At 40.2% G+C, this 27,355-nt stretch overlaps 1 protein-coding gene across 1 annotated transcript; it reads right to left on the bottom strand.

Annotated features, from left to right (window-relative positions):
• Positions 1-2,618: 2,618 nt before the first annotated feature.
• LOC143870027 (uncharacterized) lies at positions 2,619-4,867 on the bottom strand. The gene is made up of 2 exons (XM_077376545.1): positions 3,367-4,867; positions 2,619-3,235 (listed from the first exon to the last, which is right to left on the bottom strand). Exons 1-2 carry the CDS (start codon positions 4,865-4,867, stop codon positions 2,619-2,621), a joined length of 2,118 nt encoding a protein of 705 aa, XP_077232660.1.
• Between the last annotated feature and the right edge of the window lie 22,488 nt (positions 4,868-27,355).

The following is a 27,355-nucleotide window of genomic DNA, read 5'->3' as shown; positions in this document are numbered from 1 at the left end:
ATGAAGAGTTGTGTGTCATCTGCTTGGTTTTCTATTCTCATTAATGGATCTCCAAAAGGTTTTTTCTAATCGTCTAGAGGGCTTAGACAAGGGGATCCTTTATCCCCTTTCTTGTTTATCATTGTGGCGGAAATCCTTAGTAGGTTATTGGCGATGGGAAGCGGCCTTGATCTTTTTAGAGGATTCAGGATCGGCTTGGAGGAGGTGGAGGTCTCCCACTTGCAATTTGCTGATGATACATTATTATTTTGTGAGCCGGAGATTGGGCAAGTGCGAAACTTAAAAGCCATTTTGAGATGTTATGAGCTCATTTCAGGTCAAAAATCAAATTTCAACAAGTCTAAAATTTTTGGTTTGAATATTCCTGAGGAGAGAGCTCTGGAAATTGCTGTAATTCTGGGATGTCAGTTGGACACATTGCCTTCCTCATATTTGGGTCTTCCGTTAGGGGTTGGTAGTCCGAATAAAGATCTGTGGGTTCCTATAGTTGAGAGGATCGAGAGAAGATTAGGTACATGGCAAAGGAATCTTGTTTCTCGCGGTGGTAGGCTTGTGCTGGTTAAGGCGGTTTTGTCCAATATGCCTATATACTTCATGTCTTTATTTAAATGCCCTGTTAGTGTCTCCCTTAGGATTGAACAGATCCAGATGAGATTTTTGTGGGGTGGGAATGAGGGTAAGAGAGGAATTGCTTTGGTCAAATGGGAGGAGGTTTGTGTCCCCATCAAGTTGGGTGGTTTGGGTATCAAGAGAATTAGAGATTTTAATCATGCGCTCTTGGGTAAATGGTTATGGAGATTTGGGGATGAGCATGATCGTTGGTGGGTCAAGGTCATTAGAAGCAAGTATGGATGTGATTTGGGGAGATGGGAATCCTTGGACTTGTTTGCAAAAAAAGGGCTGTCGGTTTGGAGAGACATTCTAAAAATGTATTCTCTCTTCAAGTTAAAGGTTAGATTTAGAGTGTATAAGGGTGATAGAATATTATTCTGGCAGGATGTGTGGTGTGGGGATGTGTCCTTTAAGTGTCGATTTCCGAGATTATTCAATATGGCTTCAAATAGGGAGGCCTTTGTTAACGATTGCTTTGAGTGGAATGAGGGTGGTCTTGTGTGGAACCCTGGGTTTAGAAGACCATTTTTTGAGTGGGAGGTGGAATTGGTCTCTAGCCTGCGGGCCCTTCTTGCGAGTTGTTACATTAAAAGGAATGGGGAGGATAAAAGGCTTTGGATTGAGGAACCTTCTGGGACTTTCTCGGTTAAATCTTTCTATAAAAGTATTATGCCCATTTCTAACCCTTCATGTTCGGCAAAGGTATGGAAATTGCATTGCCCACCTAGAGTTTGTATCTTTGGTTGGGCGGTTTGTCGTGATAGAATACAAACTATTAATTTTCTGAGGAACAGTGGTATGTGGCTTATTGATCATTGCCCACTCTGTCTGCATGATGGCGAATCTGTGGATCACTTGTTTATGCATTGTTCTTTCACTAGGATCATATGGCAATTCATATTCATGAGATTTGGGATTTGTTGGGTTTTTCCAAAATCTATTCCGTCGCTATTGCACCAATGGGGAGGGGCTCCTTGGAAGGAAAAAGGAAAAACCTTGTGGAATTTTTGTTTACTTGCTACGTGGTGGTCTATATGGAAGGAGAGGAACTCTAGAGTATTTGAGGGGAAAGCCATGAATCCTCATTGGATTTACTTGAAGATCATCACCTTGGTTATATCTTGGGTGAGATGCCTCCCATCCTTCCGGTTTGTATCGGCTTTTGATCTTTGGGAAGGTTGGCGGGAAATGTGCTTTAGTGTCGAGCGCAGAGATCTTATTTTGCAAAGGTGGAAGCCCCCTGCTCAAAATATGTATAAGGTTAATTTCGATGGTGCGAGTTCCGGCAATCCGGGTCCGGCAGGAGTGGGAGGGGTTTGTCACAATGATAAGGGGGATGTTATGTGGGCATACTATGGCTCTACTGGTGTGTCTGATTCCTCAGATGCGGAAGTACGGGCGGCTCATTATGGCATTTTGAATATTGATAGAAGGTTGCTGGATCAGACAATTGTTGAGGGAGATTCGTTTAATGTGATTCGTTGGTTGAAAGGTGGGGTGGCTCCTCCATGGAGATTTCTTTCCATTTTTGATGAGATTGAGGACTTCACTGCGGGGTCCGCTATCGGCTTTCAACATGTTAGAAGATCGGCAAATGATAAGGCCGATGCGCTAGCTAAGCGTGGTGTCTCCGGTGGTTCTATTATGTGGTTCGACCACCTTCCTCCCTGAAAAGGGGTTTTCTCTGTATTTTGTTTTTTCGTTCCTGTTTCTTTCTTGTTTCCTATTGTAGATTTGGGTGGTCCATCTCGGCCTCCTTATTTTGCTATATATAATTATTGCCATTTCAAAAAAAAAAAAATTTCAGCAATCGTATAAGCTCGAAGAAAAAAATATAGCGAAGCGATAAATTAACCTCGTTATCTTCCCCAAGCCACCCACCTCTATTGTATTTGTGATTACTCTTTTAACACTATAAGGAGGTGGCCAGGGGAAGAAAGGGGGAGAAAATATATAGCGAAGCGATAAATTCACCCCGTTATCTTCCCCAGGCCACCCTCCAAAGATTATTGGTGAAATCTTTTACCTGGAGCAACATATCCAATAGATCCCTTTATCCTCAAAGAGCTGGTTTGATTTTCTGAGTGCTTATCAGTGGCTTCAATAATAAACCTTGCTAATCCAAAATCACCAACATGGGCATTGATATCAGCATCAAGAAGAACGTTGCTCGGCTTTAAATCAAAATGAACAAGTGGTATTTGTCCATGGTGATGAAGATAATCCAATGCCGAGGCCACATCAATGGCTACATGTAGCCTTTGAATAAGGGTCAAGTTCTTCGTTGGATGCTGCTCATTCCAACTTTGATGCAACCAGTTCTCTAAACTCCCATTAGGCATGTACTCGAAAACCAAATCTTTAAAATCATTGCCTTTGTAATCAATACTTGAGCAAGAAGTTAAGATCTTAATACGATTTCGATGCCGAATGTTTCTTAAGGCTTCACATTCGGCGTTGAAGCTCTTAGTAGCTCCATGTTGTTGAAGATTGAGTACCTTCACTGCAACGACTGTTTCATTGTGGTCTAAAATTCCTTTATAAACATAACCATAACTTCCAGCACCAATCAAATTTTCCAAAGAGAACCCATTAGTTGCTCTAACGAGATCCCCATAAGAAACTTTAACCATCGATCATCCGATGAGGAAGTAAAAAAAGGTTTCTTTGTTGACTTTCTTATCCAATAAAAGGTAGCAAAGAAACAAGACAGTACAATTAAACATGAAACCACACTCGCTGTTGAAATTATACCTCTTCGATGATGAGGTGCTCCATGTTTATTATACACTCGGGCAGGGCATGATGGCAACTGTAGTTCTAAGATACCCCCACAAAGCTTGGTGTTTCCATTGACTGAAAACAGACTTAGATCTTTAAAAATCCCCTCTTTTGGTACTTCACCCTCAAGATCATTAAAAGACAGATTTAGATATTTGAGGTTTGGAAACTCTTCCAAGTATTTTGGAATATTCCCAGACAAGTTATTATGTGAAAGTCCTAGCACTTGAAGGCCTTTCAAATTGACCAGTGAAGGAATGGGTCCTTGAAAGTGGTTATGATCCATAAAAAGTTCTTCCAAGTTGACACAATTGCCTAACGTGTCTGGAATTTCACCTGACAAATGGTTGCCAGACATGTACAATTCCCCAAGTTGTTTCAAGTTTCCAACTTCTGATGCTAGGGAGCCTGAGAAAGAATTATGGGATAAGTAGAGAGTTACTGATAATGAGGGAAGCTTTAGAATTTCGCCTGGTATGGTTCCACTGAGGTTATTTTCATTAAGGTATATTACTTGCAAAAATTTACAGTTTCCAAAACTTGAAGGAATGCTTCCTTGTAACTTATTTTCAAATAGATTGAGTAAGACCAATTGAGTTAGGTTACCAAGAGATGATGGAATTCGACCCGAAAATTCATTTTGAGACAAACTCAACTTTTGCAACTTGTTGAGCCTTCCAATTCCATTAGAAATAGTTCCGGTGAGAAAATTCATCTCCAAGCCGAGTGCAATTAAACCTACAAGATTCTCAATACCAGAAGGAATGTTGCCAAATATTTGGTTATTTCCCAAAGCCAGCAGAGTCAGTTGGGTTGAGAAATTTGCTATAGAGTTGGGCAACACACCACTTATGTAATTTCTATCCAATCCTAACGCTAGTAGACTAGAACAACTGGTCAAAGTAGTGAGAAAAATTAACTCGTTTGATTTGCCTCTGCTTCCTAGCTGATTATTTTCGGAGTTGAGACGATTGAGACGTTGAAGGCTTCCAAAATTCATTGGTAGGGGTCCACTAAAGTTGTTGTTACCAAAATCAAGTAGTAGAATTCCCGAAGCATTAGATAATGAAGTGGGTATGGATCCTGAAAATAGGTTTAAAGCAACAACAAACCATTTCAAATTAGGGAGAGAGAGTCCCAGATCGGGTGGAAGGTTTCCATGCAACTGATTAGGTGTAAGAATGAAAATCTTAATAGACGAGAGATTGTATAGAGATTGAGGAATCATACCAGATAATTTATTTGCAGTGAGTTGAAGGGATTCTAATCTTGTTAATCGTCCTAGCTCATATGGGATGCTTCCTTCCAAACTATTATATGATAGATCTAAATTGATGGGAGATGAAAGGTTCGCAAGTGAAGGTGGGATTTTACCTGTGAGATTGTTTTTTCCAAGGTTTATGAAAGAGAGCCGAGAGAATGAGTGGAATTTGTTGGGAACTTCCCCAACGAAATTATTGGAGCCTAAATTCATGGCTGTGAGCTTTGAGCAATGGGCTGTTAGATTTGTTGGAAAATTTGAGGGTACTGTTGTTGATAAAAAAACAGAAACTTGTTGCTTCAAGGCGTGATATCACTTTCCTTAAGACAAGATTCGCCCCCACTAGTAGTGTGCAAAGGGGATCCGCGAATTGCCTCCAAGATACAATGAAGCCTAGTAGGGAAGCCCTACTAATGTTTGATGACGCTTAGCACTAGCGGAATCAAACCCGAAATGCCCTTCCGAAATTTCAAGCCTTGGAGAAATTTCTAGATAATGTTTCTGCAGAAAAAACAGTATCTAGAACAGTAAACAAAAGAAAACAGTATATATAAATACTTGGGGATTTTGTAGGAGTGTAGAAGAGAGTGTAAAGTCTGTCAGAATGCCAATTCGTTTTTCTATATTAAAATGACTGAATTCTGCAAATTTTTATAGACCACCTGGTGTCTTTTCAGTGTGAAAAACACCTCTACAGGGCACCTTTCCAGAATGTTTGAAATCTGACCGTTAGATCGCACCCATTGATATTGAACGGTCCTGATCGATTCTAGAGGTGACTGTTGGTTTGAGTAAAACCTCTCTCCAACCCAGTCATCGTTAGATCAACCATCTATGGTGTGGATCGCACCCCCTTGGCACATGACCGTTGGGGGAAGGGACACAACCCATTTGATCACACCCTTTGACCGTTGGAGTCATGGGCCCGTTGGGCCGACCGTTAGGCCCGAACCGAAACAGGGCCACCGTTAGGCCCGAACCGAAGCCCAACCCAACTGAACCATTCGGCTTGATGGGCCTGCGAACCATTTGACCCATTCATCCGATCGGTCCACCTTCATCTTGATCCAACGGTGCAGATCAAATCTAGAAAAATTAAAGGCTCCAATCGCTCCTCGCGACGTTGCGTACGTGCGAAGTGCAAAATGTGCCTAAAAAAGCGCCAATAAAGCGCCACTATGCGCCCTATAGCCCATTGCCCACTCCGCGCGCGCGCGTGTGCGAACGGTGCGTTGCACCATCCCACGGGTCCAACCATGGGTTCAACCCAATGTGCAATCAACAAGAGTTAGAAAAGGTAGTGCTTTATAAGCCCTTCTCTTTCTTTTCTCTCATCCGGTATGGGACTATCTTTTCAACTACACTTCTACATCCTTTTGTAAAAGCAAATACTTCCAAGAAAACATTTTCTTTTTCCCAAACGCTTTTGATAAAACATTTTCCAAAACACTAAAACATGTAAAATACATGATTTTGAAAATGCAAAATCACTAACAATCCCCCACCATTTTCAAAATCAAAGAAATTTTTTTTCTCATCAGGCTTGGAAATCTTATGTATAGATGAAGGTATCTCTCGATTTGAACCTTCACTTAGTGAGGACATATCAAAGTTAACCAAAATTGCATAGTAGACGTATCTTTGAACTAGCTATTCTATTTGGTTAACCGGATACGTCTCACACACAAGATTTCACCTCTTTGGGCAATTTCTAAAACCGACACATGTACTGGCCTTGTGTCTATATCTTGGTTTCATGAGCGCTCTAGAGACTAGCCAGGTCTTATAGGAAGCGGCACCACTCCCACACTCACATAGGTAGGCTTATCAAGAGTGCCCCTGTAACTAAAACACTCCAACTCTATGCTATAAGCCTATTAAGAGTTTAAATACTCAGCCTTCTCCTTTTAAACATTACAGGTACCAAGCACTTTACCTTGGGATGGCAAATAATACAGATTATAGTGCTTGCAATCACTCCATATGATGTACTTGGAGTCATTGAACTCAAGACTTGATGTTTATTCAAGTGTTGAGTTGATGTTCCATCATTGGTGACTATTGGTTAATGGCTTTAACCCCATCCCTAATGATGTTTTACACACCAGATCTCTTGTAAGAGCTTTAGTGAATGGATCGGCCAAGTTTTGGCTCGATCTCACAAAATCAATAGTTACTACTCCATTAGTAAGTAACTCTCTTATAGCACTATGTCTAAGTCCTATATGTCTGGACTTACCATTATAAACATGATTATATGCCCTTGATAGTGTGGCCTGACTATCACAATGGACATAAATCGATGGCATTGGTTTAGACCATAACGGAATTTCCAATAACAAATTCTGAAGCCATTCCGCCTCTTTACAGCATGCTGCCAGAGCTATAAACTCTGCTTCCATAGTTGAAGTTGTTATGCATGTCTGTTTCTTAGAGGCCCAGGAGACTGCTCCCCCACCAAGGGTGAAAATCCACCCACTGGTTGATAAATGGTCTATACGTTCAGTTATCCAACTAGCATCAGAGTATCCTTCTATTACAGTTGGATACCCACTATAACATAAACCATAGTCTATAGTTTTCTTTAAATATTTTAAAACTCTATAGACTGCATTCCAATGAGAAAAACTAGGATTACTGGTAAACCTACTAAGTTTACCTACAACAAATGCTATGTCTGGCCTAGTACAAGTCATGGCATACATAAGACTACCAATTACACTAGCATACCCTAGTTGAGAGATAGTCCTGCCAGTATTAAGATACAACTTTATATTTGGGTCAAAAGGTGTTGAAATGGGTGAGCATTCAAAATGGTTAAACTTTTTAAGAACTTTCTCAATATAATGTGATTGTGTTAGAATAAGACCATTATCCTGTCTTATGATTATAATACCCAAAATCACATCAGCTTCACCCATATCTTTCATATCAAAGTTTTGAGAAAGATATGATTTAGTACTTTGAATGCTTTCAATATCAGTACCAAAAATTAACATGTCATCAACATATAAACAAATAACAACACCTTTGCCACCTTTAAATTTACTGTATATACATTTATCTGACTCATGTATCTTATAACCATTTGACACTAAGACTTTATTAAATCTTTCATGCCATTGTTTAGGGGCTTGCTTAAGCCCATACAAAGATTTGATAAGCTTACATACTTTATGCTCTTGGCCTGGCAGAATAAATCCCCCAGGTTGTTCCATATACACTTCTTCATCAAGTTCACCATTTAAGAATGCGGTTTTAACATCCATTTGGTGTTAATTTTGGTTGAGGCCCACCTCGGTCCCCTTCCTTTTTAATGAATTCATCTTGCCATTTCAAAAAAAAAAACATCCATTTGGTGAATGTGAAGTTTGTATATGGAAGCAAGGGCAATCAACACTCTAATGGTAGAAATCCTAGCAACTGGTGTATATGTGTCAAAGTAATCAATACCGGGTTTTTGAGTAAACCCTTTGGCAATTAACCTTGCCTTAAACGTTTCTATGGTCCCATCTACTTTGATCTTCTTCTTGAAGATCCATTTACATCCTATAGGTTTAGACCCAGGTGGTAGATCAACCAAAATCCAAGTTTTATTACCCATGATAGAATCCATTTCGTCATTAATTGCTTCTTTCCAAAAAGCAGCATCTTGTGACTTTATGGCTTCTCCATAGGTTTGACTTTCTATGCTTAAGTTTAACAAGACAGAACCTTGGAGTTTTTCTCTTGTCCCTTCTACCAGGTAGGTTACAAAGTCAGGGCCAAAACTCCTATCCCTTCTATCTCTTGAACTTCTTCTTATTTTACTAGGTTGTATACTAGGTTCACCAACTTCTGTTTGTGATTCTAAAGGATGATCTACAGAAGTTGTAGGTTCAATTTCTTTAGGATTTGAAGTGAACCTATTTTCATAGAAAATGGCATCTCTAGACTCAATTATGGTATTGTCATCTATGAAATCATTAGGTTCTATAACTAAGAACCTATAGGCCTTACTGTGACTAGCATATCCTAAAAAGATACACTCAATACCCTTTTCACCTAATTTCCTTAACTTAGGTTTAGGGACTTTAACTATAGATCTACAACCCCAAACTTTAAGGTAACTTAAGTTTGGTTTCCTTTTCTTCCACAATTCATAAGGGGTTATATTAGATTTCTTACTTGGAACCCTATTCAAAATGTGACAAGCAGTAAGTAAGGCTTCACTCCAAAAACTTTTATTTAAACCAGAATTAACAAGCATAGCATTAATCATTTCAGTAAGTGTCATATTCTTCCTTTCTGCTACACCATTTTGTTGTGGTGTATAAGGGGCAGAAGTTTCATGGACTATGCCTACTGATTCACAGAAATGAGGAAAGTGATATTCACCACCTCTATCTGATCTGAGACATTTAATGCTTGTTATACATTGGTTTTCTACTTCAGTTTTATAAATCTTAAATTTTTCTAAAACCTCATCTTTATGACTAAGAAGATAAACATAACAGTACTTAGAATAATCATCTATAAATGTAACAAAGTACTTTTTACCTCCCTTTGTGGGAACACTATGTATGTCACATACATCACTATGTATTTAATCTAACAAGGTAGAAGTTCTATCTACTTTAGGGAATGACTTAGTGATTATCTTGGTTTGCATGCATGTTTTACATCTATCTACTAAGTCATTTTCATATTTAGGAATTAAGGTTAACTTAACCATATCATTCATGTTTCTAGTATTTACATGTCCTAAACGATTATGCCATAAAGATAAAGAAGAATTCAAAACATAAGCAAAGACATTCACTTTATTGATATTAAGTTTGAACATCCCTTCATACATATATCCCTTCCCAACAAAAGTACCCCCCTTAGAAAGAATGAACTTGTCAGATTCAAATACAAGTTTGAAGCCATTCTTGTTGAGAATGCTTCCAGATACTAAGTTCTTTCTAACATCTGGTACATGGTAGACACCGGTTAGAGTGAGTCGCTTGCCGGATGTGAACTCAAGTTCCACCTTGCCCTTCCCTTTGACTTCTGCTGTCGACGAATTTCCCATGTATAACATGCTTCCATCTTCAACTGTTTCATAAGTTGAAAACAGGTTCCTGTCTTTACAGACATGCATCGTCGTACCAGAGTCAATCCACCAATCATTGCCATCTTCAAGCATATTTGCCTCTAAAATCATGGCGACAAACTTTTCTTTGTCTGTTGGTGCACCCGACTTCTTATCCTTAAGAAGTCGGCACTCACTCTTGTAATGGCCTGGGTTGCCACAGTTGAAACAAGCACCCTTTCTTTTCTTATTCTTATTAGTCTTCTTTTCAGGGTGTTTGTTTCTCTTCCAATTGCCTTTTCCTTGTTGGTTCGAATTCTTGACATTTCCACCAAATGGATCTTAGAGGATACAGTTTCATTTTCTTTCTTGTCTCTGATTCTTGACTCTTCCTCAATCCTGAGGCATTGAGCCAAGTCTTTAATAGACATATCCTCTTTCTTGTGTTTTAGACTTTTTCTAAAGTCTTTCCAAGTTGGTGGAAGTTTGTCAATAATTGCAGGGACAATGAAGGAATCATCCAGAAGGATGCCTTGCAAATGAATTTGATATTTCATGTAATTGATCAATAACAGACTTATCATCTACCATTTTAAAATTCAAAAATTGACTCACAGTGAATTTCTTGCTACTGGCATCTTCCGCCAAGTATTTGGCTTCAAGTGCATTCCAGATTTCACTTGCTGATCCCATGCCTTGATATATGTCAAATAGTGTATCTGACATAGCATTTAGGATGTGCCCTTTGCAAATGTAGTCATCCTGTTCCCATTTCATCCTTGCACGAGCCTCCGCCAAAGTTTCATTTTCATTTGCTGCCGGCTTGAGAGTAGTGAGAACCCGGACCACTTTGAGTGATGTCAAAATGAAGTGCAACTTCTTCTGCCAGCGCTTGAAATTTCCTTTGTCGAAACGTTCCAGTTTGACAAAGTCTTGGGTCATTTGACGAACTGAATAAAGTGCCATTGAAACAACAGTAGAAAATCTTGTCTTAAGATTGTTGGAAAATTTGAAGGTATTGTTGTTGATAAAAAAACAGAAACTTGTTGCTTCAAGGCGTGATATCACTTTCCTTAAGACAAGATTCGCCCCCACTAGTAGTGTGCAAAGGGGATCCGCGAATTGCCTCCAAGATACAATGAAGCCTAGTAGGGAAGCCCTACTAATGTTTGATGACGCTTAGCACTAGCGGAATCAAACCCGAAATGCCCTTCCGAAATTTCAAGCCTTAGAGAAATTTCTAGATAATGTTTCTGCAGAAAAAACAGTATCTAGAACAGTAAACAAAAGAAAACAGTATATATAAATACTTGGGGATTTTGTAGGAGTGTAGAAGAGAGTGTAAAGTCTGTCAGAATGCCAATTCGTTTTTCTATATTAAAATGACTGAATTCTGCACATTTTTATAGACCACCTGGTGTCTTTTCAGTGTGAAAAACACCTCTACAGGGCACCTTTCCAGAATGTTTGAAATCTGACTGTTAGATCGCACCCATTGATATTGAACGGTCCTGATCGATTCTAGAGGTGACTGTTGGTTTGAGTAAAACCTCTCTCCAACTCAGTCATCGTTAGATCAACCATCTATGGTGTGGATCGCACCCCCTTGGCACATGACCGTTGGGGGAAGGGACACAACCCATTTGATCACACCCTTTGACCGTTGGAGTCATGGGCCCGTTGGGCCGACCGTTAGGCCCGAACCGAAACGGGCCCACCGTTAGGCCCAAACCGAAGCCCAACCCAACTGAACCATTCGGCTTGATGGGCCTGCGAACCATTTGACCCATTCATCCGACCGGTCCACCTTCATCTTGATCCAACGGTGCAGATCAAATCTAGAAAAATTAAAGGCTCCAATCGCTCCTCGCGACGTTGCGTACGTGCGAAGTGCAAAGTGCGCCTAAAAAAGCGCCTAAAAAAGCGCCACTATGCGCCCTATAGCCCATTGCCCACGCCGCACGCGCGCGTGTGCGAACGGTGCGTTGCACCATCCCACGGGTCCAACCATGGGTTCAACCCAATGTGCAATCAACAAGAGTTAGAAAAGGTAGTGTTTTATAAGCCCTTCTCTTTCTTTTCTCTCATCCGGTACGGGACTATCTTTTCAACTACACTTCTACATCCTTTTGTAAAAGCAAATACTTCCAAGAAAACATTTTCTTTTTCCCAAACGCTTTTGATAAAACATTTTCCAAAACACTAAAACATGTAAAATACATGATTTTGAAAATGCAAAATCACTAACAAGATTGGCCGGTATTTCGCCATGATATGAATTAAGGATCAGATTGAGATGACGCAAACGGAATAGACGGCTCATTTCTGGGGGGAGTTGGCCGTAGAATCCATTGTTTGCGAGGTTGATTTCATGGAGGAAGGTGAGATTTGCTATGTGAGGGGAGGTGGGTCCGACCAAGCCTTGATCGGCAAGGTTCAAGGCAATGACCCTTTGAGGATGGCGACGACTGCATGTGACACCCTGCCACTGGCAGCAATGGAGAGAACTATTCCATGAGGTCAAAGCCGCGAGCAAAGCTAATCGATCAATTTCGTTTCCTACACTGCCAGATTCTACAGTTAAAAAGAGCAGAGACAGGAGGGTGACATGGACGAGAATTGATAAAGATAAACTCAGTTTACTTGGAAGCTCCATGGAAAGTGAAGAGAAATTCTAAAATCCTAAGAAAACAAGCCTAGGTTGAAGATGCAGAATCACCTTCAAACCCTTCTATTTATGCGCACACTAGGGGAGAGGGGGTGTTGGATGGCAGGTAGTTGGCCATTATTATCCTAGCTATTTGATGAGCAGTAGTTGGGCATTTATTATTGTTGAGAAAAATCCGCCGAGCAAATCAATCCGATCGTGCGCATAATGGAAAAATAAAACACACAAACAAGCCACAAGATGAACACTAAGATTTTACGTGGTTCGGCTAACCCTACTGATGCAGGAGCATAAAGTCACATGCAGCCACATTTATTATTTTGGTCTTGGTCTTTAATACTAGTCTTGGTCTTTAATACTAGTTTTTGGAAAGTTGTAGTTTTCTTAGTAAGTTGTGGTTTGTTTTAATTGCCTTGAAATAGTGCTTTGACTAGCTAGTAACTTGTGTGTGTCTAGGAAATGTGTCTATGCATTTATGGAGTCTTAGACTACAAGTATTTTGTTGTAATCTCTATAAGAATGAATGAGAATGGAGGAAAAGGGACTTTTGATTGCTGTAAAAATATTCTATGCAACTTTCCTTGCTTTGGAGTAGAGTGATTCCTCCTACGAATCAAGCTTGTGGCTTGGTCGCGTCGAGTGACTTCCGTGATTAGCAACGTTGAGTGACGTCCGTTGCCTCCGGTTGAGGATTCCCGAAACTATCCTTTCCTCTCGGTTGAGATCATTTTGATCTTAGCCATCCCACGTGGGCTCCGGCCTGCGTCAAAGTGGTATCAAAGCTACAAGAACCTGTGGCGCACTTTGTTCACAATCCAGAATTTTTGCAGTCCAAAAAGTTGGGGTCTGTTTTGTGCTGTTTTTGAAGGGGTTATCGGTGTCCGATCTAAGCAAGCCATATACCAACGGAAAGTTCGTCGAGTCTACTTTCCAACGCAACAAACGGATCGAAAATCAGAGTTTTCTACAAGGAGATATTAGATTTTTACTAAAGGCCGACGGAGGGGACTGCAAATCCGACTTTCCTTCATTTTTCAAGCTTATAAAATGCGGCGTGGACGACGAGCCCGTGGACGACCTATTACTGAAATTTATGATGATGATGTGTGAGCTGAACTTGCCGAACTCCGTCAATCTAATCAAGAGCTTCGACAAATGGTGAATGAATTTTTAGAAAGAGCGCTGGCACCCTCTTCTCCCCGAAGTAGGAGGAGTGCATCATTTGGTCATGAAAGGATCAATATGAATGAAGACGGTGACTCATCTAGTACCGTTGAAACTTCAGCAGCCCCACAAAATGATCGATGGAATATGGAACGCCTGGCTAGAACTCTTGAAGGATTGGATAGAAGCATTCAAGTTAATGTTTCTGATTTTGAAGGAAAACTCAATCCGGATGAGTATTGTGATTGGATCGCCTCTTTGGAAGCATTCTTTAAGTGGAAGGATCTCTCTGACGAGAGGAAGGTGCAATTCGTGGCTACAAAATTGAAAGGACATGATCTTGTTTGGTGGCAACAATACCAACGAAATCGAGATCGACGAGGTGTTCCAAGGATTAGGTCATGGGCAGAAATGAAATTGAAGTTAGATGAGAAGTTTCTTCCGCTGGACTACCCTCAAACACTTTACAGTAAGTTTCATCAATTGCATCAGCTTAATGATCAATCGGTAGCCAATTATACAGAGCAGTTCTACAAGTTAATGAATCGAATCAATTTGAACGAAAGTGATGACCAACTTGTTGCTCGATATAGAAGTGATTTGAAATTTAGTCTTCGTGGTGAACTAATGTTGCACTCTATTCAATCTCTTGAAGAGGCATATCAAATGGCACTCAAAGCAGAAGATAAGTGTAAATGGAGCTCCTTTAGAAGAGGTGAAAATTCTAAAGTTTTAAAAGAAAAGGCGATTGCGCGAGGACAGAGGAATTCTGCACCTACTTTTGAACGTCCAAACCACGTGATGAGGGAGGAAACAAGGATCGTGGTAAGGGTGTCTCTTCCTCAAACAAATGTTTTAGATGTGGAGAACCGGGCCATCGATCTTATGAATGTCCAACGAAGAGGGCTGAAGTGAACCTTGCCGAAGAGGGATTTCTGGAAGAGGAGAAAGAACCAATTTATGATGAGGAACCCGATGGAGAAGTAGAAGAGGAGTATTGTGAACCAGATTGTGATGCTGAAAGTCTTGTAATTCGTCGGGTGATGACGGTTCAAGAAGATGACCAGTGGCTAAGGCATAATATTTTCCGAACTTATTGCTTGTCTTATGGGAAGAAATGTATTTTGATGATTGATTCCGGCAGTTATGAAAACATGGCGTCAAAGACTATGATTGATAGGTTAAAGCTCAAATGTGAACGTCACCCCAAGCCCTACAAAGTGTCATGGTTCAAGAAGGGAGGTGAAATTATGATATCACAAAGGTCCCGAATCAAGTTTTCAATCGGAAAGTATGAAGATGAGATCTACTTTGATGTTCTTCCTATGGATGCTTGTCATCTACTTCTTGGGAGGCCGTGGCAATTTGATCGGAATGCTCAACATGATTGTAAGCCCATTGGTTTCCACCTTGGCATTCCCATCTTATTTTGATGATGACAATACACAAGTGATTTATGATCACTAATGTGTTTGATTGTCTAAGTTGTAGATCATATTGGTGCTAAGACAACATTGCTTGGATTGAGGCCAAAAAGCACTCATTGGACTACATTGTGAAGGCCAAAGACAACATTGTCCAAGACAATTGAAGACTTGAAGAATTCCATTGAAGACCAAGTCATTTAGATTGTATTGATCCAAACCTAGGCTTAGATTTTGTATGGCATAAATGAGTAATCACACACACACACAAAACGCTTAAGTGATTGACTTTGTGGTGTTCCAACGTTTTGGAACCCTCAAAACAATCCCAAAATGATAATAAGTTGGAAGCCTTGGAAGCCCAAAAATCTACATTGAAAATCTGTTTTTTATAGGCTTCTCGGAACTCCGAGAGTTTTTCTCGGAACTCCGAGAATTCTCGGAACTCCGAGAATTATTCTCGGAACTCCGAGAAATGGTCCAGTAGACTTTTTTCAACTTCTGTGTGTATTCTCGGAACTCCGAGATTTTTCTCGGAACTCCGAGAATTGGCTCGGAACTCCGAGAAATATTCTCGGAACTCCGAGAACACTACAACGGTCGGATTTTGAGCCGTTGGGAGTTTTCGCCAGAATTACGACAATGCCACTGAACGGTCATATTTTGTTTTTCCTATAAATATGGGGGTTCTAAACATTCAAATCATCAATCCTAACACTCTCAAACTTCATTTGAACATTCAAAGAGTGAATCAAAGCTTTTCTATGCCTCTCACATTCTAAGTTTGGGATTTGGATCATAGGCGATATTTGTACATCTTTCTACATTCTTGTAAACCCTTTTGAGGGATTTTGTTCTTTCTTTCTTTTATCAAGAACTTGTATTTGGGCGAGTGTCCGGAGAAGCGTAGCCCACTCTCCGTGGTGTAGATCGCCACCAAGGTTAAAGGCGGTTGGAATTTGTAATCGGCACCGATCTTCGCCGAAGTTAAGAAGATCAACTAGTGAAGCCATCAACGGGTTTTTGTTGGTGGAGTGGAGTAGGCCTCGCGTTCTGAGGACCGAACCACTTTAAATCTCGGGTGCACTCTCTCTTAACTCTTTGCTCTTTATTTGCAATTTGCACTTAGGATTTAACTCGTGTGCTCGAATCTTAATTTGATCTCTTGATTTCTAAAATTGGGTTGAGTTTTTCAAAGTCTTAAACTTGTTAGAACCTAATAAATTTTTCACTCCTCATTTGTTGCCAATTCGGGACCACCCTTGTAATTTCACTTGGTATCAGAGCAAAGGCTCTTAAAAGGACTTTCTTTTCTAAAAATCTTTTTGAAAATTTTTCTTTAAAAATTTCATCAAGGGAAAGATCATAAGATCTTTGGCAACTTCTATTTGTGAAATGGCACATGCTTATGGAACCGGACTTCCAGAAGGCCATTCCACAACTAGACCTCCCTTCTTTGATGGGTCCAACTATGGACATTGGAAGACAAGGATGCGCATCTATCTTCTTTCGATAGATGTGGAACTTTGGTATATAGTAGAAAATGGCTACTCTTTACCTTCCACACCATTTGAAGAATGGAGTACGGTAGAGAAAAGACATGCAAATTTAAATTACAAAGCGATAAATTCTTTGTTTTGCGCCTTATCTACGGAGGAGTTTAATAGAGTTGCTCTTTATGATTCCGCCAAAATTATTTGGGATACACTTGCCGTTACCCATGAGGGAACTTCTCAAGTTAAAGATTCCAAAATAAACTTGTTAAAGAGCAAATATGAAATGTTTAGAATGGATCATCATGAAAGCATTTCCGAAATGTATACTCGTTTTTCTAAAATTTCAAATGAACTAGCTAATCTTGGTAAATCTTATCCTACTGATGAGCTTGTGAGTAAATTGCTTAGGTCTCTTCCTCCGTATTGGGATCCAAAAGTAACCGCAATACAAGAATCTAAGAATCTCAAGACACTAACCATGGAGGAGCTTGTAGGGTCTCTCATCACCCATGAGATGCTCCTCACTAGCCGACAAGAGGAGAAGAAGCCGAAAGAAAAAGAGAGCCGATCTCTAGCTCTAAAAGCCTCCAAAGCGAACTCATCATCCTCTAGCGAGGCGGATAGCGATGAAGAAGAAGCTTTGCAAAAGTTCAAAAGCTTATGGAGAAAGAAACATAAGAAGGAGAAATCGAAAAAGAAAGAAGAAAGTGAAGTAGAGGGAGCTATAAGGTGCTACAATTGTAAGAAGACCGGACACAAAAGACCGGATTGTCCTCTTCTCAAGTCATCTTCCTCAAAACACAAGGGTAAGAAGGATTGGAAGAAGCATAAGGCTCTCGCCGCCGGTTGGGACGCCTTAAGCACCTCCGGAAGGAGTTCAAGTGAAGGGGAAGATAAAAATAATGATCTTTGCCTCATGGCACTATCCCATGAAGTTGAGGTAAGTTCTCACCCCTCTTGTAATTCATCTAGTAGTGATAGTGAACAAATTTCCTATGATGAATTATGCAATACATTGCATACTCAAATTTCTAAAAATAAAGTTCAAAAGAAATCAATTTTAAAATTAGAAAATGAACTTAATATTTTGAAAAATGAGTCTTCTTCCAAATCTCAAGAACAATTTGAAGATTTTAAAATTGAGATTGAAACCCTTAAGGGTCTTTTGGATGAGAAAACTTGCCAAATTGCTAAACTTCAAAATATAGCAAGTTCTTCCAAATCTTATGAAGATGAAAGAAATGAGCTTTTAGTACAAACATCCCATCTTCATAATGAAAATGAAAGACTTAGATTATGTTTACATGGATTTCTAAATGGAAATAAAATTATTGACATAATCCTAAGTAAAACTAGTCAAAGACCTAATCATGTATATTATGATAGGACTAGTATATCTAACCCTCATGTTAGATGCCATTTTTGTGGAATTCATGGTCATTACAAATTTCAATGTGCATCTAAGATTAGGGAGAATGGTGGACTCAAGAAGGCTTGGGTTCCCAAAGCCCCCATATGATTTTCATCATATTTGCTTAGATTAGGGGCTTAAGCTATAAAATTGAATATCTTTTTATGGGTAGTTTTAATATCCCCTCTTAAATTGAATAAAAATTCTAAATAGGGGGAGTTCTAGGTTTGTCTTTTTCCTTGAAAAAGGGGGAGCTTTATCTTAAATATTTCATCCCTTTGTTTCTCTTTTACCCCAATCTTTTTGATTGATGCCAAAGGGGGAGAGAATTTAGTATAAGGAAAAATATATGTGCTTTTTATTTGAAAAATCTCTTGTGCATCTCTTGTGCTTGTCATCATCAAAAAGGGGGAGATTGTAAGCCCATTGGTTTCCACCTTGGCATTCCCATCTTATTTTGATGATGACAATACACAAGTGATTTATGATCACTAATGTGTTTGATTGTCTAAGTTGTAGATCATATTGGTGCTAAGACAACATTGCTTGGATTGAGGCCAAAAAGCACTCATTGGACTACATTGTGAAGGCCAAAGACAACATTGTCCAAGACAATTGAAGACTTGAAGAATTCCATTGAAGACCAAGTCATTTAGATTGTATTGATCCAAACCTAGGCTTAGATTTTGTATGGCATAAATGAGTAATCACACACACACACAAAACGCTTAAGTGATTGACTTTGTGGTGTTCCAACGTTTTGGAACCCTCAAAACAATCCCAAAATGATAATAAGTTGGAAGCCTTGGAAGCCCAAAAATCTACATTGAAAATCTGTTTTTTATAGGCTTCTCGGAACTCCGAGAGTTTTTCTCGGAACTCCGAGAATTCTCGGAACTCCGAGAATTATTCTCGGAACTCCGAGAAATGGTCCAGTAGACTTTTTTCAACTTCTGTGTGTATTCTCGGAACTCCGAGATTTTTCTCGGAACTCCGAGAATTGGCTCGGAACTCCGAGAAATATTCTCGGAACTCCGAGAACACTACAACGGTCGGATTTTGAGCCGTTGGGAGTTTTCGCCAGAATTACGACAATGCCACTGAACGGTCATATTTTGTTTTTCCTATAAATATGGGGGTTCTAAACATTCAAATCATCAATCCTAACACTCTCAAACTTCATTTGAACATTCAAAGAGTGAATCAAAGCTTTTCTATGCCTCTCACATTCTAAGTTTGGGATTTGGATCATAGGCGATATTTGTACATCTTTCTACATTCTTGTAAACCCTTTTGAGGGATTTTGTTCTTTCTTTCTTTTATCAAGAACTTGTATTTGGGCGAGTGTCCGGAGAAGCGTAGCCCACTCTCCGTGGTGTAGATCGCCACCAAGGTTAAAGGCGGTTGGAATTTGTAATCGGCACCGATCTTCGCCGAAGTTAAGAAGATCAACTAGTGAAGCCATCAACGGGTTTTTGTTGGTGGAGTGGAGTAGGCCTCGCGTTCTGAGGACCGAACCACTTTAAATCTCGGGTGCACTCTCTCTTAACTCTTTGCTCTTTATTTGCAATTTGCACTTAGGATTTAACTCGTGTGCTCGAATCTTAATTTGATCTCTTGATTTCTAAAATTGGGTTGAGTTTTTCAAAGTCTTAAACTTGTTAGAACCTAATAAATTTTTCACTCCTCATTTGTTGCCAATTCGGGACCACCCTTGTAATTTCAATGATGGAAGGAAGAACACCTATTTTTTTGTTAAGCACGGGGTAAAGTATATGTTGAATCCGTTGAAAGATATTCCTACCACTGTGCAATCTGAAAATAAAGTAAGCTTGTTGTCTTATAAAGCTTTAGAGCATGCTTTTATGAAAGAAGATGTTGCTTATGCTTTGGTGGCTGTGGGAGAGAGCCAAGACGATGTTAAAGTGATTCCGGAAGAAGTTTCAAAGTTGATGAACATGTTTAAAGGCTTGGCTCCTGAAGAACTACCGGCTAGTTTGCATCCACTTCGTGATATTCAACACCACATTGACCTCATTCCAGGTGCTACACTTCCTAACTTGCCTCATTATAGAATGTCTCCTAAAGAACATGCTGAATTACAAAGACAAGTTGAGGAATTGGTTAACAAGGGACTTATTAGAGAGTCACTTAGTCCTTGTGCAGTTCCGGCTCTCTTAACTCCTAAGAAAGACGGAACTTGGAGGATGTGCATTGACAGTAGGGCAGTGAATAAAATAACTGTGAAGTATAGGTTTCCAATCCCTCGCCTTGATAATATGTTTGATATGCTTGCCGGTGCAAAAGTTTTTTCTAAAATTGACCTACGTAGTGGCTACCATCAAATTCGAGTCCGAATGGGTGATGAGTGGAAAACAGCCTTTAAAGCAAAAGAAGGCCTCTATGAATGGCTTGTTATGCCATTTGGGTTGTCCAATGCGCCAAGTACTTTCACGAGACTTATGACACAAGTCTTGAAGAAGTTTATGGGCAAATTGGTTGTTGTCTATTTTGACGACATCTTGATTTACAGTGAGGACAAAATTCAACACTTAGAGCATTTGGTGAATGTGTTTCAAGTCCTTCATGAGAACCAGTTGTATGTCAACCTTAAAAAGTGTTTTTTATGGTTGACAAAATTGTGTTTTTAGGCTATGTTGTGACTACAGGAGGAATTCAAATGGATGAAGAGAAAGTTCAAGCAATTCTTGATTGGCCTACACCTAAAAGTCTTACTAATGTGCGAAGCTTTCATGGCCTAGCTTCATTTTATCGTCTGTTCATCAAAAGTTTCAGCACTATTATCGCTCCCATGATGGATGTTTTGAAAAGAAAGGAGTTCCATTGGACTGATGAAGCGGAAAAGAGTTTCCAACTTCTCAAATCAAAGCTTGTTAAAGCTCCAGTGTTAGCCTTGCCAGATTTCACAAAAACATTTCAAGTGGAATGTGATGCTTCTAATGTGGGCATAGGTGCCTTCCTAATGCAAGATGGAAGGCCGATTGCTTATTTTAGTGAGAAGCTAAGTGATGCCAAGCTGAAATATTCAACTTATGACAAGGAGTTGTATGCGGTGGTGCAAGCTTTGAAGCATTGGGAACATTACCTCATTGGAGTGGAGTTTGTTCTTTATTCTGACCATGAAGCATTGCAGTTTCTTAATGCACAAAAGAAGCTGAATTCTCGTCATGCGGGCTGGGTATCCTACTTTCAAAGGTTCAGTTTTGTTTTAAATCATAAAGCCGGTTCTTCTAACAAGGTTGCTGATGCACTAAGCCGAAAGCACAGTTTATTGGTCACTTTATCTTATGAGATTGTTGGGTTTGATCTCTTACCAAAACATTATGCTGCAGATCCATTCTTTTCTAAAGTTTTGCAGGGGTTGAATGAAGGGAACAACGGTGATTTCATGATCATTAATGGCTATCTTTTTAAAGGGAACCAGTTGTGCCTACCAGAAGGTTCGCTAAGGTTGTTTGTCATTAATGAGTTACATGGTAGTGGACTCGGTGGACATTTTGGGAGGGACAAGACAGAAGCACTTGTAAAGGAGCGTTACTTTTGGCCTACTTTGAAGCGTGATGTTGCTCGGTTTGTGGAAAGGTGTTTTGTTTATCAAAAGGCCAAGGAAAGTTCTCAAAATACAGGTTTATATCAGCCCCTTCCTACTCCAGAAGCACCTTGGGAAGATATATCTATGGATTTTGTCCTTAGTTTACCGAAGACACAACAGCATGGGAATGATTGCATTTTTGTTGTTGTTGATCGATTCTCAAAGATGGCACACTTTATACCATGCAAGAACTCCATGAATGCCTCTCATACGGCTACTTTATTCTTCCGTGAAGTGGTTCGTTTACATGGAGTTTTAAGGTCTATTACTTCTGATCGTGATGTGCGGTTTATGAGTCATTTTTGGAGAACACTTTGGAAGCTTTTGGGAACTTGTGGACCCCGATCCTGAGAGAGACGATGAGAGGGACGAGCCCCCCACACCATCCTCTAGATCTCCACAACGTGAAGGAAAGCTCTGCCAAGGAACTCTCGAAACTGTGTGCCACCCTCACAGCATAGCATGAGTGGCGATACAAAAAGAAAGAGATACATCCTGATCAGGAGCCAAGGCTCGAAACCGAGATGTATCTAAAAATAACTCAGAGTCGCCATCCATGGACACGCCATGGAACCAAAACAAATGCTCTGTTTGCAATGGATAACCAGAGATACAAAAGGTCCGTGCCTGATGACGAATGGAGAAGGTCCGAAGAGCACCCCCAATTCGCCCGAGTGCGAACACTTGGTCTCTTATGCCATTTATTATTAACCTTGAAGAATTTTAGGCGAAAATCATGTGAAATGGGAACACGCATCTCCGAGAAAAGGTCTATCTAATCATGCATGTCTCGAAAATGAAATAATAAGCACACATAAAGTAAGATAAAAGATGGGTCCCCTGATAACAACTAAGTTGTGAATGACATGCCTAACTGATGTCTAAGTTCCGGGGGACATACACATGCATGCTACAGCTACAAGTATAGGATCAGTACAAGAAAGTAAGAAAACATAGCAAAACACATAACATAACAAAACAACAAATCCTAAGACTCTAAACGATTTAGCCTGAGTCCTCGGATGGTCTGATGTTCATCCAAAGAAGCCTACATATCTCCGCCTCCACGAGAATCAAGGCAACGTAGTTCTTCGCACCTATTCTAAACTAGGATGCCTAAGACACCTAGACCTCTATCTTAGACTCGATCTAAAAGACCGGACTAATTATTAAAGCTTCTTGAACGATTATTTAAATTCGAGTGAATTGTAGATTTTATGACACCCTATATGCGCTAACTAAATGCAGGTTAGCCCTAGGCTAATGCAGGTGGTTCCTACAACCTATGTGTAACTAGGCTGTATGCCCTAAGAAAAACAATAGGATTGCTAACGTATCCAAGACCTAGTCATCAGTCGGCGATGTGAATCGCCAACTGACCGGACGGAGGCGCTCCTAGCTAGGACAAACTCCTGACTCTAACACAAACACACAACAAGCACACAACAAAAGACAAACTCCTAACTATAAAACTCTCTATCTAGGACAAACTCCTAATTCTAGAGGAAGATCTTTGGAAAACAAGGTTTTCAAAGGTTTTTGAAAGATTTTCAAAGTTTATTTACAAAAGTTTGGCTGGACTTGGGATGAAGATCCCAAGCTGCACTACGTACCTCGTGGAAGAGGATCAAGCCAACGTAGTTCGAAATGAACTCTCAAACTACGCTTCTAAAAGAAACACTCAACACTTCAGATTTTTTAAGGTTTTTTATGTTTTCAAATGTTTTTTTGATATTTTTAAAGTTTTCAAATGTTTTTGAGTTTTAAATTTCTAATGCTTTTTGGATTTTAAAGCTTTTCCAATGCTCTAAACCTTTAAACGTTTTCAATCTTAAAGGGAACACGCAAGAACAACCACAAACTAGGGCAAAGCCCTAAATCCAAAGGGGAAACCCCGAATACGCAACTAACGCCTCAAAGAGACGATCCACAATAAGAAACTGGCGTCTCAAAGAGACAAACCACAACAAGAAAGATAGCGTCCCAAGAAGAGAGAAAACGATCCAATATCCCAAGCAAGCAAAGCTCTGATAAGACTGAGTTAGCCTCTAATCAAAGCGAAGTAATCAACAACTCTAAATGAGAAGCTCCGAACTAACAACACTAAAGAGGGGGAACAAATGAGTCAGAGACTCTCTAATAACACTACCGAGTCAAAGACTCACTCTAAAAGAGGAGGCCACTCTAACATGAGGCTAGGTAAGCCTCCTAAAGGGGAAACTCTCTACATGAGACAAGGCTTGTCTCCGAGACACAAATGACGTAAAAAAATGAATAAGAGACCCTGTGCATATTTGGCAAAGGTAAAACACCCAGCCGGGCCGGACAGCTACCTAGCCCTAGGGTGCAACAAATGTGCAACCCAATACCCATAAGGGTAGGGGTATGCTGCCAAGCCGAGTAGGGTGTTCTCCCAAAACCAAACAACGTACAAAGAGGAGGTTTAGCAAGAGAATGAGACTGGACAAGTCTCCTATATACAAAGGAGGGGTATGCTACTTGGACTGAGCAAGTCCACTAAGGATGGGCTTGGGCTAGCTCCTTCATCGCCCCTGCAATGAGAGGGGATTCTAGTATCTAAAGAAAATTAACAGAAATCTATAAGACTGTGTTAGTCTATCAAAGAGAGAAGAAAAGGCTACCAGATAATCGCAAATTCCATTCTATTCTTATAAAAAAAAAATCAAGTGCTAAGCAAAGAAGAATTTTCAATAATAATAAAAAAAACAATCTATAGCAATCATAAAATGATAAACAACATTTATTAGTCCAGACCAGCCGCTGGATAGCCTAATAAAGTAAAAGAAAACAATATCGAACACTTCTATGCCCAACCACAAACACCACCCCAATATGGGGATGAAATCAGATGATGCTAAAGTAATCATCTGATATCATAATACACATGATAATATTTCTACAAACCGCCTTGAAATCAAACAGTACTCATGTCGATAATATCGAATAGAGTAGTCATCTGATTTCCTTCTTCAATTAAACCATTTATTCAAATAAAAAATAAGTATGATAAGCTTTCAAGATAGTCTCACCTGAACAGTCCATTCACCTTCAGAACCTAACTCAAAAACTTAACATAAAAGAAGAAGCTTAAATTTTCAACAAATTATACAAATGCATGCAATAATATTTCTGATTTTTATAGATTTTGGTGCATAACAGGGGGGGCATCAACTTGTGCAGATTCAAGTGCAAAAAAAAAAAAAATGGTGAATCACAAAACACAGAGACGAGCTCCAAGTAACCTCATCATTGCCCAGAGAAGGGTTCTTTAAAAAAAAAAATGTTTAAAAGAAATCCAAAAGGTTGGGTAGGCCTACTAAACAAAAGAGGGGAGCGCTACTTGGATTGAGCGAGTCCCCTAAAGATGGGCTTGGGCTATCGCCTTCATCGCCCGAATCCAACAAAGTGTTCCCAAAATCGAGAGAATCCCGAAATGTAAAAAGAATCCCGAGGAACAAGTGGAAAGTAGAACCCGAAGAAGGGAGTACCCTTGACCCTATAAGTAAGAAATGACCTGGGGAAGATGGAATCCCTAACCTTGTGAAGATCGTAAGACATGAGAAGCGACAAGAGAAAAAAGAATGACCCTAAAAGGAAGGAACCTCCAACCCTGCGGAGGCCCTAGGACAGAAAACAAGACAAGAAGGGAAGGGGTTGGCTTAAGAAGCATTCCGTCATAGGGACCACGAGATAAAGTACCCCAAAAGTTGATGGAATCTCGAGACTCGAAGATGATCCATAGGAACGTGCAAAGAATAGTCCCGGGAAGAAAGGAAACCCCTCGAATCCTTTGAAGACCCTAAGATGAGGAAAATGATAAGAAGGGCAAGGGGCTGGCTCAAGAAATATTCCGTCATCGCCGCGGTCCCGAGGAAATGCTCCTAAGAATCCCTAAGCTCGCAGAGTATCTGCACGAGGAATAATCTCGAAGAATTGGTATAAATCACGAGAGAAGGAAATTTGGAGAGATTGATGAATACAAATGAATGCATATATGAATGTCGAAATCTGATAGTCATCATGAACACTGAATACTAGAATAGGGGCTGACCATGAAATGAAGAAGAATCAGGAACCTGATCCCATGTTTATATCATCAGGCTACTCTCATAGTAGACATTTAGAGGCTGTATGACTTGGGAATGCAAGTCGAGAATAAGTGAAGCCTTAATGATAAGGTGTGACATACAAGCCTACAAATAACCAACAGAGAAGGTGAACCACAAAGAAATGGGTGCCAGATTAGGTATATTGAAGAACCTAGTTCAAAGCATATATAATGTGGGCTTTGCTTACCAATACATGAGATTAATTCGAAGAACACATATGATTCCTGCACAAACTTCTTCTATGTTACCTAGATGGGTCAAGGTTTATCATAATGATCATCTGCCCGACCTAAGCAATTAAGCCCATGACCTCACATACAACTGTAGACACCCCATTTTGACCTACTTCAAATTTCCCAAATCGAATAAAAATCCTAAAATCAAATAAAATCCCAATCCCGAAATTCTCAAAACCAAATCCAAACGTGAGAAAAGTCCAAAATTTTATCCAATTCATCTTGTCCTTCAGTGGATGTAAAGCCTCCGAAAAATTGTTACTGCTCTAAGGAATGCCACTGCAAATTTTTAGAAAAATCGAACAAAATTTAGAGGAAAAGACAAGACAAGTTTGTCTCTCATTATCAATTGCGCTAAGCAGAAGAGGGGTCAATTATTGAAGCAGGGGTGTGACACTACCAATACCCGTGTGCAAGCAAATAAAAAAAGAAAAAAAGAAGGCAAGTGTGAACATATTAAAGTAGGTTGTCTAAGGAATAACAGAGCTTGAATACATCATTTTTTTTATAAAAGAGGGTGGATTATCGAAACATGGGTGTGCCTATACTGACTCCCATTTGTATTAAACCAAGAGAGAAAGCATGAATCAAATGGGTGTAATTATCAAAGCTTGGAGGTGCTGAAATCAGCACACCCTCTTACCCATAAAGGCAAACCGATTAGGGCATTGAAAGGGGCTTCTTCATTTTTCTCCCCCAACAGGGAGAGCCTCATTTTTTGCAACCGGAAGAGAGGGAGAGAAGAGCTTTACATCTACCTCTCCAACCTCCATTCTTTCCTCTTCCATTCTCTTCCCCAAACCACCATCTTCACCCCATCCCACCTTCATTTCCACATCCCACCATTTTTATTTTTATTTTTTCCGTTCGCCATTAATTCCGGCAACCTCGCCGGAATCCGGCAAGCTCAAGACCATCGCCATCACCATCAAGAACCATCTCTTCTCCCTCCACCATCAATTATCCCTTCAAACCCTATCTTGATCTCAAATCCGACCACCTTCCTCAGCCTTGGATTCCGGCAATCTCACCGGAATCCGGTGACCTACCACCAAGCTACCTCCGACCATCTCTCTCTCCTCCATTACCACTCTACCCTAGCCTATCAGCCACCATCTACATCACAGCCACCTCCCTTTAAACCATTTCCTTCCAATTTCGGCCACCGAAATCCGGCACCACCACAGCCACCCCCTACCTCCAGCTCCACCACCAACCAACCCCTCGAAAATCCCCCACCGTCCTCCACCTACACCTTCCTCCACTACCGAAACCCAAACCCACTTTCTTCTCCTCCAAAAATCGAAACCCACCACCACCAACCACCACCTCCACCGAACCACCACCACCACCACCCTTTGAAAATCCTCTTCCACCCTCCACCTTCACCTCCCTCAACCTCCAAAACCTAAACCCATTTTATACACCTCCAAAAACCGAAACCCACCTCCACCGAACCAAGCCCATACCCATCTTCGATCCACCATCAAACCCATTTTCCTT

Source organism: Tasmannia lanceolata, unplaced genomic scaffold (assembly GCF_043159265.1).
Source record: "Tasmannia lanceolata isolate RefF3 unplaced genomic scaffold, GAP_Taslan_0.1 ptg000003l, whole genome shotgun sequence".
NCBI lineage: Eukaryota > Viridiplantae > Streptophyta > Magnoliopsida > Canellales > Winteraceae > Tasmannia > Tasmannia lanceolata.
Note: the sequence above shows the minus strand (reverse complement) of the source record. Positions and strands in the feature narration are given on the sequence as shown.

What these genes read in the sequence shown, in the direction of transcription:
- LOC143870027 (XM_077376545.1), bottom strand. Translation starts at nt 4,867, where the DNA reads ATGAATTTAGGCTCCAATAATTTCGTTGGGGAAGTTCCCAACAAATTC. An exon ending in AGCACCTCATCATCGAAGAG is followed by an intron (nt 3,236 to 3,366) that starts GTATAATTTCAA and finishes CGATGGTTAAAG; the next exon opens with TTTCTTATGGGGATCTCGTT.